This window comes from Pistacia vera, unplaced genomic scaffold (genome assembly GCF_008641045.1).
Source record: "Pistacia vera cultivar Batoury unplaced genomic scaffold, PisVer_v2 Contig338, whole genome shotgun sequence".
Lineage (NCBI taxonomy): Eukaryota > Viridiplantae > Streptophyta > Magnoliopsida > Sapindales > Anacardiaceae > Pistacia > Pistacia vera.
The window spans coordinates 514,842-529,730 of record NW_022196155.1 but is presented as its reverse complement, the minus strand read 5'-3'; the positions used below and the strand labels follow the sequence as shown (position 1 = coordinate 529,730).

Below are 14,889 nucleotides of genomic sequence, written 5' to 3'. Positions count from 1 at the left end.
ATAGTTGTTCCTACAAGTGGTTCTCTTGTTTGTTATTAAAACAGGACAGATGATGGAATAAACTGCACTGTGGGCGCAGGCTTTTTCATCTCTATCTGTTTCCTGGAATGAGAATATGACAGAAAAGGTTTAACATATAAAACAAAAGTAAACCCATGAAAGCGAAAGCAACAAATTGCCTAGATGCCCCTTCAATTAATTACTTATCAAACAATAAGAACTGAAATCTACCGATCCTGATAGCCCATAAATTTAAAAAAGAGTAATGCTATCCATACTCACAGATCTTACTAACCTTTGTTAAAATTATATATAGTATCCATACTATGCTTGTGGTATCCGTACTATGCTTTATATTTACAAAGGTTAATACACTGGTTAGTATACTCGTAAATACGCATAGTATTATTGTTTAAAAAACGGAGGCTGGGGAAATGTAATTGAGAATTTTAGCTTATGCATAACTGAAGCGCAAAGGAGAATAAAGTAGGACATTATCAATCACAAACTATAAGTTAACTAGAATCTGTTCAGTAGATTATAAGACCAACATTTCATTGGTCTTATGACTAACAAACTGTAGTTATTTGCACTTCAATTTTTAAACGATTCTGAAATCCTCAATTCATCATCCCTTGTAGCAAGAAAATACTATAATTTGGCACTGATAAAGATTTGTACGCTGAAGCTGCTCAGTTGCTTTCAACAATAGCTGAGAAAAGTAATTTGTTGATATCCTCAGAATCCGAGTCATGATTCTCATCTCCTGCAACAATAAAATAGTATTTGATCAACAAGTGGTCCTCAAACAAACTTGAGGAAGTCTACTTCTACCCATCCTTTCTATCATCCTGCTAACTAAATTAACAAGTAAAATGCGAACAAGAACCACCATATCACTCATGACTGAGCATCCTAGGCTACGATCACATCATCCACTGTCCACCGAAATTGATCTGAATTCCATATCTTAAATAAAGCTTCCCTTTGCAGGAATTTTACACCATAATTGTGTTTCTTGCGCACTTGTAATGAGAACATAAACTTCACAGCTTAGCAAAATCCAGATTTCATAACCCCTCTACCAAAATAAAGAATGCTTTTAAAGTCAATGACCACCACCAGGGAAAACTAAAGGGTATAGAAACCAGTTGTAAATCCTCACCTGTTCTTGATCTCAATTGAACCGTCCACTCATCAATAATCTGCACAAATCAAAAATCAAAAGGGTGATAAAGTTGTCTTCCAAACATTTTATGCTTCTAGGATAGCGGATGAAGTGGAAGTAACCATAACATGATATAAGATAGAAAATTTTAGGCTTTGATTCTTGTTAGTGAAGCAAAAGCTACCCGGAAGTCATCTCTTCCTGGGTATTTTGTTGTAAGGAAAGCCACACTGTAGTTCAATCTTGGTTGCTTGCTGGCAAATGGTGCAAACACTTCAGACACCACTTGGAAAACAGGCAACTTTCCGCATCAGCGCATTGATAATAACATAAACTTTTAGGTTTAAAAGTTCAATTACCAAGACACTCGATTTGGTTTCCACAAAGATGAATGTCAGAACATTTTTCACGATGAAAGACAACATAACATTGTCTCTACCATTCCACCTTGGACTGAATCAAGTGTAAATATTGTGCTACATATACAAAAGTAACTCAGCATATACGAGTTGACTCTTCAATCATGAAAAGAACATGCGAACATCAAACTGAATTGTGTCAGTTTGTTTCTCATGAAGTTGAACACCCAAAGTTTGCTATAGTAATAAAATTAATGCTGACTTCTATTCATCAGTATCTTTCATAGCCATAACTCCATAATTCTTTGATTGCTTCCTTTATGTTAAAATTGTAGGCTCTAATGCTAGGTAATACTTTTGAATTACAATATATCTAGGACTATTAATTGTACTGAGAATGAAGTTTTGCCAATCATAATGCAGAATTTAAAATACAATTACAACTTCTACCTCCTTGAAGCTAGCAAATGCAGGATCTTCAGACTCACTGGTGACAGGAATGTCCAGGGAAGCTTGCATCTTCTGGACTAAACTTCTGTTCCCAACAAGAGTTGTACGTGCCTTATCAATCAAATCCTTACAATGAAATTAAGAACCAAGATCAACTTTAACATGATCACCATGGAATCACTTTAACAAAACACTAAAAAATTAATCTGATAATTTGAAATTAAAAGTACCTGTTTGGCTGCTAAGAGTTCACGACACTGTTCCTTCAAAGTTGACAAATCTTCCTGCACTTTCTTTATCCTTGAAACCAGCTTCATCGGATTAGCCTGAATTCAACATTTCGAGAATATATTTATGTCATAAGAACAATAATAAAAATAAAAGCCTGTATTTAATTTTTATGTCTTACATTTTCAGGGTAAACTTGTTGGAATTCTTTCTCGAGCTTGTATTGAATCATACTGAGATCATGGTTTGCTCTGGTTAACAGATTCACCAAATCGTCCGTTGCATGATGATTATGATGCCCCATTTTCTATACTAATTTCATCAAACAGCATAAGCTCACTAAATTTACAGAAAACTTTTGAATTTAGCTCCACTTACCAATTTTTTAAAAATCCATTTTTCTTGGGATTTTATTTGTAAATAACATAAATTGAGATTCAAGGGCTTACTCGATGTTGGTTTCACTGTTAATACGGCAACGATGACGGACGACACAGTCTAGAAGATTCTCTACGGTCGTGAGAACAACTTTTCTCGTTGGATAAGTGACCGGAGACGACAACCTGATTCCACTTCGCCGGCTAGTCTGAGCGCCGCAACTTGTTTGGATCTACTAGACTCCGGTTCAGATATTCGAATTACCGTGAACTCGAGTTTTAAATTTCAAATTCTCAAAATAACGGAAGAACCCGCTTTTGTAAGACTGTAAATTGCAGTCATTTGCCGCCTCTTTATTAGTTTTTGATTTTTCTTGACCAAGAATAAAATAAAAAATGGGTTGGTGGGCTTGGGCTTGGGCTTAAATACGGGTCTAATTTTAATCTTCCTCTTCAAAAATAGGGCTCGTAACAACATCGAACAAGAAGTTTCTTCAAGGTCTTTACCGCATGCTTCTTCTCTCTCAAGATCTCTTGGTCGACCTCGTTGTCAATTTGCTTGTTTTAGACTCTCTCTCCGCCCTAAACGACGCCTTAGCATCTGACCCCACCAATTCCGAACTTCTCGAGGTATTAATTTAAATTTGCTTTAATTATTAATAATTTGCCATTGATTAATAATAATAATAATAATAAGTTAATAACAATAAATTCCGCAACTTTGTTCTTCAATTCTCTCAGGTGCATAAAGAGGTTGTTCAGGCCATTAAAGATGCGGAGGAGGGGCTTCTTCACCTTAAACGTGCGCGTTTACTACGAGAAGTGGATTACGTGCTATGTGGTTCAAATGCTGCCACTGAGGATGTTAAAGTCGAACCGCTTGATCCGTTCGATGTTGAACCGGAGCCGTTGGTGGACACAACCTACACCGTTGGATCGAGATGTAGATTCCGTTACAACGATGGCCGGTGGTATGATGGTCAAATTGTTGGGCTCGAAGACTCTGACTCCGCAAAGATTTCTTTTCTCACGCCTACATCCGAAGATATGCTGGTCCGTACAGTTTTTGATCTTATTAAGTTTCAGTCTCTTATGTTACTATTTGGTCAGTAAATTTGAACTGATTTTGCTATGAATGTGAGAAACAGTTAATTGGAAGCTAGTTAACAAACACTTGGTATAATTCGTAGCTGAAATTTTATGTAGATTAGATTATAAAGTAATAGTCACAACGTTTTGTTAGCTATTGTACTAATGCAAGATCTGCTAGTGCAGATATGCAAGTTCTTTGTGCAACAACGATGTCGATTTGGTTCTAGCTGCCGCTTATCACATGGTATGCTAAGACTGTTGTATTTTGCGGACCTTTAATCTTGGAATTTGTTTCGAAATTCCACTGTCTTTTGGCTGCATTGTTCTTTCCATTTAGGAAAAGCCAATTTGTGGTCGTGGGGTATAGCATTAGTGGAAGTGGTTTATTGCAATCTTGAAAATTGAAGAGAGTTCACATGAAATTGAAGTAGGAAATCACCATCATTCTTTTGTTCCCATTGCAACAAAATTGTGGCAATTTTGATAATAATTTCCTTGAGCTATTTTTGCTCTTATACGCACTTCCTTTCTGTATATGTTAAGATTGAACCTGAGAGGGCTACCATTGTGTTAAAATGGCTCTGGCCAATGCCTTTGTTTAACCCTACTCTTTCCATGTTGAATCTGATTCTGTACTGGAAATTTTAATCTCCCAATCTTTCTGATGATCTTTTGGACATGGCACTAAATAAGTTTGTCTCTGTTACTTGTATTTTATGTAACAATTGCTGTACTTTCTATGTGCTATATACATCAATATTGCTTCTCATATTTTTATCATTTTTATGCTTGTATTCCAGCACCTAAGATTGATGTGAGTTTATATGTGCAGGAATTGATGTCCCATTGTCTTCCTTGAAGAAGTATAATCCAACAATTTGGGAGCAGTCATTGGTGGGATCCACTATTTGGGCTCTCTCAGATGATAAAGTGGGCATTTGGAGAAAGGCTGAACTTGAATCATGGGATGATGAACTCAGAATGGGGGAGGTTGTTTTTAGAGATGATGGAAGTTCTGCAAAGCTTGGGATTGAAGCCATAGCGTTGTCTGAGTATGCCCAGATGGGTGATGAAGAAGAGAGTGACTTAAGCTCGGAACTCTCTGATTCAAGTGACTATGAAGAAGATACCTCACAGGGTTTAGGATTTGATGGGATGACTGATTTACAAAGGGGCATCCAGACAGACACTGTCATTTTTGCAAAGTGGGAGAATCACACCCGGGGCATCGCTTCCAAGATGATGGCCAATATGGGTTATCGTGAAGGGATGGGTCTAGGTGCATCCGGGCAGGGAATGTTGGACCCTATCTCTGTGAAAGTCCTTCCACCAAAGCAATCTCTTGATCATGCTTTGGAGTCCCATGAAAACAAAGAAGATAAAGAGAATAAATTAAAGAAACGAAGTAGAGGTGGCAAGAGAAAGCGCGAAAAGAAATTTGCAGCTGCAGCTCGAGCTGCAAGAGATGAAGTAGAATCAAGGCCAGATGTTTTTTCTCTCATCAATAGTCAGCTTGCAAAACATGGTGAAGCTGTGAACGGCAAGTTATACAAGACGCAGCGGCACAAAGGTTCAAGAGAAGAGAAGAGGGTTGATAGGAAGGATCTAGTTGCTTATGATGAGGAGGTGAAGGACCTGCGAATCCGAATTGAGAAGCTGGAAGAGATGGTCCAAAGGAACAAAAAAGAGAAAGTTGTTTATGAAGCTGCAATGAGGAAGCTAAACGAGACTCGACAGGCATTAGCAGAGGCAGAAGCAGCCCATGCATCTGCATCAAATGCAGTCTCTCGCAGAGAAAAAGAAAAGAAATGGCTTAAGTTTTGAGACTAGTAAAATCATGTAGTCATCATTATGTGTTACAGTGTTAAAATTTATATTTATGGCTTGAATTTGCACTACAAATCATCCAATGAATCACACCGAAAGATGATTACTGATATCCTTCATTGTTCAGCAAATGAACAGTACATCTTTTTTATAAATACATTGAACTCAACAATGGTTTGGTAGGAATTGTAACGGTGACGGTAACTAGCATTGTGCAATAGCAACGTTGAAGGAATTTTCCTGGAGTAAACGACTTTTTCCCATCCAAGGTTTAGCTTAATGCCACTTTTCCACTCAAAAAATTTCAAAATACAACTCTAATACCCAAATTTTTATTTTGTTACCATCTTAATACACTCCCCTTAGGTTTGCGATTTGGTGGCGAATGGAAAGTAAACTCGGTCCAGACTGTTGAGCATTTTGAAGAGAGAAGATCGGTAAATCTTTTGGTGGTGACAGGTTGAATTTTGATAGTCGAGATTAGTTAAAATTTGATTTGGGATGGGTTGTTATGCGTTTCACAAATCATTCGATTATCGGCTATTGATGAGGTCGACGGGAACAAGGTTTAAGGGTTTTTGGTGAGTGATGAACGGGGAAAAGAGAATGATGATGGGTTGGGTCACAACGATGTCAGAATCGGTCGGTGATTGGTGATTTTGGTATTTTGATGAGTAGTGTGATTTCAACTTAAGGGAAGTGTATTTTGGGTAGTAAAAGAAATTTTGAAACTTTGTGTGTGTGAAAGTGTCGCTAAGGCAAGACTTGGGTTGGCAAAAAGTCGTTTACTCAAATTGACGAGTAATGTGGTTCATTGCAAAGAGATTGGCCCTGGCTCGTGTGTTTGGCGGGTCCACTTAAGTGGGTCCTGTTGCCCACAAATTTTCACTTTTCAGGCTTTCATATGCCACCCTGTACTCTCAACCAACGTCAGTCTTGTCATTTTAACTTTCCCACTTTCTACGCTAACTTTTAATTTTAGTTTATTTTACTTGTTCTTCAAGAACTATTTCTATAATACTTAGCCAACGCTACTATAAAAACCGCTAGACTTTCTCTGTTTAAATTCAAATCAAACTAAAATGGGCGAATTATCAAGTCCATGCGTTAACTCTACTTGTTGCACTACTATTGGCTCATCAGTGATACCGACTATTAACAGGTTGCAAGATATTTTGACGCCCGTCTCCGGCGAGTTGTCCAAGATATCGCTGCCGCAGGTGGCGGTGGTTGGAAGCCAGAGCAGCGGTAAGTCCAGCGTGCTAGAAGCGCTTGTTGGCCGCGACTTTCTGCCACGTGGCTGCGATATTTGCACGCGACGGCCGTTGGCTTTGATGCTCGAGAACCGGCCGAGAAAACCGGATGATGACGGTAAAGAGTGGGCCGAGTTTCGTCACTTGCCTGGAAAGCGGTTCTATGATTTCACTAAAGTGCGCCGAGAAATTTTGGTAATGTTTTAGTAAATATATATGAAGTAATGTTGTGAAATTTTTTTGTGATGAATGTTTGATGACTAATTTGTTCTTGTTTAGTGCAGGCAGAGACTGATAGAGAAGCAGGGCGTAACAAGGGAGTTTCGGAGAATCAGATTGGGTTAAAAATATCGTCTCCAAATGTGCTTAATATGACACTTATTGATTTACCTGGAATCACTAAGGTTCCCGTTGGAGACCAGCCGACTGATATAGAAACGAGAATTAGAAAGATGATAATGGACTATATCAGGCAAGAAAATTGTATTATATTGGCAGTTAGTCCAGCCAATTCTGATTTGGCTACTTCTGATGCACTTCAAATGGCTAGAGATGTTGATCCAACTGGTAAGTACAAGACTCGTGTGTGCTTCTTATATCTTAAGTACTTCAATTTGTTATTAATGTTCTGGTCAAGTGAGATGCTCCTTTTTTGTTTTTATTAACAGGTACTCGTACAATTGGTGTGATCACCAAGGTTTGTGATATATGTCTTACAGTTATCACAACCCATCTTTTGAGTATGTGCTTAAGTAACAATGTAATGTGGTATTCATTTTGTTGTGGGTGTCTGTAGCTTGATATAATGGACAGGGGTACTAATGGATGCAACTTTCTGCTTGGTAAAGTTGTTCCACTTCGCCTTGGTTATGTTGGAGTTGTGAATCGATGTCAGGAGGTATACATAGTTATAAATTGTTATTTCCAACTCCATTAAGTTTTATCTATGGCATTGTTATTAACTGAACATTTTGTTCTGGTTTCTGTTTTTTAAGAAAAAAAGTGCAATTTTTATCATGTAATAGGACTTGTAGTACTTGGACTTTTCATTGCCAGATTTCTCTATCTTTATTTCTTTTTCAACTTCTTTAATAAATGCTTACCCAGTCATCCAATTATACCTCAAGTATCATGATCAAGTTAGGGTGGTTTTGTATTCTGAATTTCAGTTTACTCACTTCATGTTGTTCACTGTTGTTAAGAGATTATTTTGAATGATTTTTCTGGTTTCCTTTACCGCCATCTATGCTATTTTGGATTTATAGTCATTCTATTGAATGTTGGTTGAGCAACATTTTGTTCTTTTTTATGGGTTGTGTTGAATTACTTGGTTTAGGCCTAATTTCAATTGTTCTCACAGGACATTAATAAAAATCGGAGCATTCGGGATGCGCTTGCATATGAGGAGCAGTTTTTCTGTGATCATCCTGTAATTTTTTACTTCCTCAAATTACATTTTAAGCTAATCTTTAAAATTTTCTGCTTATTGATTGCCTTTGGTCTTGCAGGAGTATAATGGTCTCTCCGATCGTTGTGGTATTCCCCAATTAGCAAAGAAGCTGAATCAGGTTGGTTTGCTTTTCCTAATAGAACACCTTATTCTTGTGTTGATGCTTGATACTACTAGTTGTGAATTCATGGGCTTCCCTTGAGTTATGTTTTATCTTTTAGCATTGGGATTTTTTTTCTGAAATTGGGATGAATAAACAATTTAATTTTACATAAACATTATTTAAAGTATTCTTCATGAAACAAAGTGAGATATACACCAATGGAACTTCATGAGTTAACCATTTATTTATAACTATGGGATAGACTATGTCATGGTTTCGAGTGTTAACCTGGATCAGCCTTAACATCTGAGAAGGAATTAGTGCCTGATGGACTATTTCATTGCAACATGCTCCTCCTATCTCAACAAAATGTACAAAATCCCACATATTGAAAATCATTTACCTACATTTCACGAAATTTTAAAGGCAAAGCTAGTAGTGCCCTACTCTTTTGGTGTTCAAGTACCTTAATAAACTATGTTATTTGGTGTTAAAATCTAAAATAAAATCGAGGAATAAGCGTTATTTTAAAAGCAGTCATACGTGTTGTACATTTACAGTGTTGCAGTTGTGAGGTAATATGATTTTGTGGCATACATTGCATGATATGCTTCACTGAAAATTTTGAAATATCTAAACAATGGAAAAGCTCAAATTCTAATGCAATATATCTGTCTCACCAATAACATTGAGCCATATTGATTCTTTTAAGGAAAATCATGCTGTTCTTTAGACAAGAATCCAAACATCCTTGTAGCAGGAAAGCAAATGATTTCTTTAATTTTGCAAGTAGAGTACTTAAACTTTTTGAATGTTTCCAAAAAGTATCTTCCCTCTTAAAACATCTTTATATGTGTTGTAAAATTTTCTTTTTGGCTTCAGTATCCAAAATGAAAATGAGAGGTTTATGTTGTGAAATCTGGGAAAAGTTTGATATTGGTAGCTTTTATAGATTTTAGCTTTAGTATTTTTGTCGGTTCTTTTTGTCTTATTTTCAATTTCTGGTTGTCTCTTTGTGCCCTACAATATTGTAGTCTTTAATGAAGGTGTTATAGCTTACTAAACTAAGATGAGAATGAAAGTGTAATTTTAGAATAGTGGTTGTAGGATTACGGGATATGGCTTTTATTTTCAGATACCAGTCACTCTGTGTCTTGTTTCATATGTATCTGCCCATTTTTTGTTTCAGATCCTGGAGCAGCATGTCAGAATTGTTCTTCCAAGTTTGAAGGCTGAGCTGAATTCACGTTTGACTGCTGTTGCAAAAGAGCTGCAGAAATATGGACAAGTTGTGGAATCAAAAGTAAGTTAAACTTTATAAATTTAGAAATCATAATATTCTCAACTATTTTCTGATGCTTAAGGTGAAGTCTTTTGAAGTGGTTTTTTCCTGTCTAGTTGGATTGTCATCATTTGCATATAAGAATTTATTATTCTAGTAAGTTGAAGCCATGGACTAGTAATTATGACCATTGCACTGATGTGTTGTTCTTGTATTATGTATTGTGATGCTCTTTAGGGCATAATACATTACACAGAAGCTGATTAACTAAAACAGATATTGATAGAATGCCAATGTTAGTCGTATAGTGTGCCAGGCAATGTTTCCTTTTGTACTTTCCCAAATTTAACAAAACAAATGTCACCAGCAAATGAATGTCTCAAGGGTGATGGTTGTTTACGTGGTTGTTGTCATTTTCTTTTTGAAATATAATGCATTGCATGACAAATATCTGTTTAGATTTGGCCCTGGTGGCCATACTCATACAAGATTTTGTTGGGTTATAAATTTTGTTGCCATTTGTATCTCTAAGAATTTTGTCACATACCATTTTTTAGGCTGAACAAGAAGCAATTTTGTTGAGCATTCTGGCAAAATACTGTGAAGGTGAACTTTCATTGGTCCATTTCTTGACAGAATTTTATTTGTTTTGAGTTTGCTGTTGCTAATTTTCCCTTTTTGGCGTCTTCTTCATTGAATAACAGCCTTTTCCACTATGGTGGATGGAAAAAGTCAGGAGATGTCGACAAAAGAATTGTCTGGAGGAGCAAGGATCCACTACATTTTTCAGTCAATTTTTGTGAAGACACTGGAGGTGTGGAATCAATTTTCATGTGCATACTAAATATTCTCAACCATTGAACTTATTCAAGCATATTCTTAATATCTCTTTTATGTTTAAACTGAACAATGCTTTTAGTCACTGCTACTACTGTTAGTGACCTCTTCTGCTTAGTTCTATTTATGTGAGTTAATGTGCATTCCCCATGAAATTTGTTTAGCTGGAGTGACACCATTTAATTTAGAACATTAATTAACTGTAATTATCCTTTTTTTATGTTAAATCCTTCTGCATTTACCTTTTTATCTGTGGAAATATGTTGCAATTCTAAAAAGATGTTGATTGTCCCCTGGTTACTAACTACATAGGAATTTTGATAGGAGGTGGACCCATGTCAAGATCTGAGTGATGAAGATATTTGGATGGCTATTCAAAACGCCACTGGTCTAAGAAATGCATTATTTGTTCCAGAGGTGAGAAATGATAACTTTTACATTGGTTTTCCTATTGGTTAACCTAATGATTTTATCTTGGACAGCATGTTTATCATTCATTGATAATTTCATGTATTGGTGTTTCAGGTCCCATTTGAAGTTCTTGTTAGGAAACAAATTGCTCTACTGTTAGATCCTTGCCTTCAGTGTCTAAGATTTGTCTATGATGAACTAATTAAGGTGAATAAAGTACTGTGTGTGTGCTTGTACTGCCTATAATTTCTAATACTATGTTATTGTGTACTGGAAAATAAATTTATTTCTGCAGATGAGCCGTGCTTGTGAGGTAACCGAATTTCAACGGTTTCCCATTTTGAGAAGGCGTCTAGATGATGTCATGGGAAAGTTTCTGCGTGATGGTGTAAGACCAGCGGAGAAAATGATAGGAAATCTTATTGAGATGGAGGTAATTTGATGTTTCTAATTTCTTAAAGAATGTAGTCAATTCTGTAATTCAGGTTGGGTATAATTAAAAATAATAAGTGGTATGAGAATTCTAGATAAATAGCTCTGTTTGGTTAATATTGTCAAAGTGAATGTCATTGATTCCTTTGACTGCATGATTCAGCTGTCAAATGGATTTGTGCCTTAGTTACAGCAATCTTTGTTCGTTTACTGTGTATGACGTCTTGAAATGTTGCCCTTTAAGCTTCTAACTGTTTTCATGTATTTGGTTTTCAACTCATTGATTATCTTTTTTAAAATTTCAGATGGATTACATAAATTCTTCTCACCCAGGTTTTATTGGAGGGAGCAAAGCTGTTGAATTCGCCATGCAGCAGTTGAGGTCATCTCAGGTATCAATTACTACTTTGATGGAAAATATATATAATTCAGTGTGATTCTTGTAAAAAATCAATGTTTTTCATTTGAAGACCAACAGTGGGCTTGTCAGTGACTCTGGCTAGGGGCAGCTGCTGAGATACAAGTTTGAATCTCATAGCACATGGCATGATTTTACCTATGTTCAAATTTGATCCAAATATGATACAATTTCGTGAATCAAATCAAATATGAATTTGTATTCATGAAATTTCAATGTATATACACTTATTTATTTATTTGTAACGTAATTAAAAGTCCAACCACTAAATTATGCCGGTCGTATAACTGTGTGTCATTTGTTCTTCTTTATATGATTAGGATGGTGTGGATGCTGATAGATTACTCACATCTGAAATGGGCCACAGATCTTGGACTGTTCGCCCTAAATCAATGATGAATGGTGTTTTAGCTAACCAGGTACCTTTTTTCATTTGAAAATTTTGAACAATACTTGATCAGAAAGCTTTCTTGCAGAAGAGAAGCCCATGGATACAGTAGTGGAAATAATTGTGCATGTACTCTGTTTCAGGCAAAGAAAGAATGGGAAATTAGAGTTTAACCAATACATACCTGTGAAAATGGATTGTAGCCCTCTGCCTTTTCAGTACCAACCAATTTAAACATTGATTTAGCTTTTGCTGAGAGTTCTTTTATGAGGATATGTCTCTAATTTTTTTAGACATGTTTAACTAAGACTTAGTGTAGATAGGCAATTTGTGTATGTATATTTATATATATTAACATCATACTGCATAGATTTCTTGCACTCTTTGTTTACTCTATGCTTGGCCTTTACAGGGAAGTCGTTCTCAATCAAATAATCAGAAAGCTGTCTCAGCAGGTAGACTCCTATCTTTGATATTTTTTGAGTCTGTTTTTAATTCTTTCCGTGGAGGATGATCAATGTAGATTGTTCCAATTAATGGCTTTATTCTGATTTGGAAAATTGGGGGAAGTGAAATATAATGGTGTGGTTATGTAATACTTGATTGTTGAAGAATTCAATCTTCTTTTGTTAAGTTACCAGTAAATGCAAAAACTTGAACTTTTTACTTTTTGTCAGACAGATTTAAAAGGATAATTGTTGTTTGCCAATGGGTAGTATGAAAGTAGTTGTAAAAGCTCTAGATGGACTAGAATTTTGAACTTTAAATAGTTTATGGAAAGAGGATACAAGCTACAAGAGTTGCTGAATAATATAAGCATGTTTGTTATGTGTACTTGTGCAATGGCAATCCAGCATTCTGGCATAATTGTTAACAGGAGCAATAGCTTTGAAACTTGTAATGTAGGTGGTAATTCATCTTCAAGGACTTGGGGCTTTTCATCATTATTTGGGAGCAGGGCCCAATCTGGAGAGAGTTCAGCTAGTGGATCTCTTAGTGAAACTCTCCATAATGGGGAGCGGTTACCATCCACTATCTAGCTGAGAGAGGTATTAGAGTGCTGACAGCAGCATATTCATATATAATTTGTGATCTCTCTCTTCAATTTTTTCCTTTTTGGTTTTAATTAAATCACTTTCTCCTGCTCTCTCTTATCTTTTCTGGTAATCACAGCCCCCAGCCATCTTAAGGCCACTTGAAATGACAGAGCATGAAGCAGTTGAAATACATGTAACCAAATTGCTCTTGCAGTCTTACTATGACATTGTCAGAAAGAACATTCAAGACTTAGTTCCGAAAGCCATAATGCACTTTTTGGTAATTTTAATACCATCTTGTTTTTCATTTTCCAATTGCTCAGTTTTTATGATTTATATTTGGAGAACTTCCTCATATGCGTTTACTGAAGATATGTGTTCTCATTTTAATGTGCTAGGTCAATCATTCTAAAAGGAACCTTCATAATACCTGCATCCAGAAACTTTACAGGTATTCGCATGGTTTATTCTTTTATTTCTGGATGGAGGTATTTGTATTTTTTGGCAAATTTTTAACATGATATTTAGCAGGACCACCAGATATTAAGGCAATATGGATATAAGTTTTCTTAACAATGCATTAACATTTGTGAGGGTATACTTATAGCAAATTTTGATCCTGTAATTACTCAATATGCAGAGAAAACCATGTTGAAGAGCTGTTACAGGAGCAGGACGAGGTTGCTGCTATCAGAAAACGTATGCGGGAAGTTTTCCTTGTCTTGCAACAAGCTGTCCAGGTGGGTTAAAAAGATTTCAGATGGTTAGGGAGGTCTCTTGGTTGCTTATTCTCTTTATCATCTTTTGGACCTACTTATTGATAAGAAATTGGTTTGCATCATTAACTAACTGATCTCAAGTGGATGTAATGAGTCGTACTAGCTTCCTTGGTTAGAAATTTATAACATACTTTTGATCTGTTAGAATCCTCATTGATAATTGTCACAAAAGTTTTCTTAAAGGGTTTTTTATGGTTCAGCATGTAGAGATAGAGATACAATTGCAAGCTATTCTTATATTCATGTATTGCTTTGATTTTCATTTCATCTTCTGCTTTATCATATGGAAAAGCTCTTTATTACTGGCGTTAGGCTTGATTATTAAATTTTATTATTTTGTATATTTTGACTCAAAATTCTGAACTATTTTCACTTGGTTTTTTTAGACACTTGACGAAGTAGAATCAGATGTTTCGTCTGGAAGTTTGAATTCAAACTCTGGAGTTGAAACTCCCATCGGACTATCAAAAACCCCTGCATACAACACACGTTCCTACTCGAGAACAAATGGTGAGAGTAGATCATCATACAGAAACGCTAAAGCTCAAAGATTATTTTATTCGGAAGAGTCGTCGTTTCCTGGCAACTCAGCATGATGGAAGGCAATGACTATCAGACATGGGGTGAGATACCCAAATTTTGATTGAGATGGAGACTGTTAGGCTGATCATCGGAGAATAGCCTAATCTCAGGGTGTACAGTTGATTTATACGGCAAAAGTCAGCTAAGAACATTTGCTTGGTGCTTTAGAAAAGGATTTAGAGCTTTTCCGAGTAAAGTTATTGGTTTATATTCACAAGAGATTTAACATTATAATATGTATATGCTTGTATCTGAGATTCTGATTCAAAAGATCAGACCGAACAATTTGGATAGATATATGGTAAAAAACTATCCCTTCTATATTGCTCCAACTATTTATGGTTTGCTATATGTTTGGTGATTCACATTGTAAAGAGAAAAAGAATCTTAAAAGTTGAAGAAGATTAAGACGAGAA

The 14,889-nt window shown here is 36.0% G+C and overlaps 3 protein-coding genes across 4 annotated transcripts; 2 read left to right on the top strand and 1 right to left on the bottom strand.

The window, feature by feature from the left end:
* Window positions 1-288: 288 nt before the first annotated feature.
* Window positions 289-2,883, bottom strand: LOC116138192 (spindle and kinetochore-associated protein 2). 2 transcript variants are annotated; one of them, XM_031423917.1, is made up of 6 exons: window positions 2,655-2,883; window positions 2,387-2,517; window positions 2,208-2,303; window positions 1,978-2,103; window positions 1,166-1,205; window positions 289-766 (listed from the first exon to the last, which is right to left on the bottom strand). In XM_031423917.1, exons 2-6 carry the CDS (start codon window positions 2,507-2,509, stop codon window positions 693-695), a joined length of 459 nt encoding a protein of 152 aa, XP_031279777.1. In that variant the 5' UTR covers window positions 2,510-2,517; window positions 2,655-2,883; the 3' UTR covers window positions 289-692. The 2 variants fall into 2 exon arrangements, with proteins under 2 accessions (XP_031279777.1, XP_031279778.1); XM_031423918.1 differs by having other exon boundaries at window positions 2,387-2,512.
* A 209-nt stretch (window positions 2,884-3,092) lies between these two features.
* On the top strand, window positions 3,093-5,677 carry LOC116138154 (zinc finger CCCH domain-containing protein 22). The gene is made up of 4 exons (XM_031423898.1): window positions 3,093-3,212; window positions 3,324-3,635; window positions 3,858-3,918; window positions 4,507-5,677. The coding sequence occupies exons 1-4, from the start codon at window positions 3,093-3,095 to the stop codon at window positions 5,496-5,498; spliced, it is 1,485 nt and encodes a 494-aa protein (XP_031279758.1). The 3' UTR covers window positions 5,499-5,677.
* A 763-nt stretch (window positions 5,678-6,440) lies between these two features.
* Window positions 6,441-14,775, top strand: LOC116138129 (dynamin-related protein 3A-like). The gene is given in 20 exon segments (XM_031423874.1): window positions 6,441-6,949; window positions 7,039-7,321; window positions 7,423-7,451; window positions 7,551-7,652; window positions 8,115-8,183; window positions 8,263-8,322; window positions 9,497-9,610; window positions 10,147-10,195; window positions 10,294-10,403; window positions 10,751-10,843; window positions 10,952-11,044; window positions 11,133-11,270; window positions 11,575-11,661; window positions 12,008-12,106; window positions 12,488-12,530; window positions 12,982-13,124; window positions 13,249-13,392; window positions 13,511-13,563; window positions 13,753-13,852; window positions 14,278-14,775. Coding segments are annotated over 20 exon segments (2,385 nt in total). The 5' UTR covers window positions 6,441-6,583; the 3' UTR covers window positions 14,488-14,775.
* Window positions 14,776-14,889: the final 114 nt, after the last annotated feature.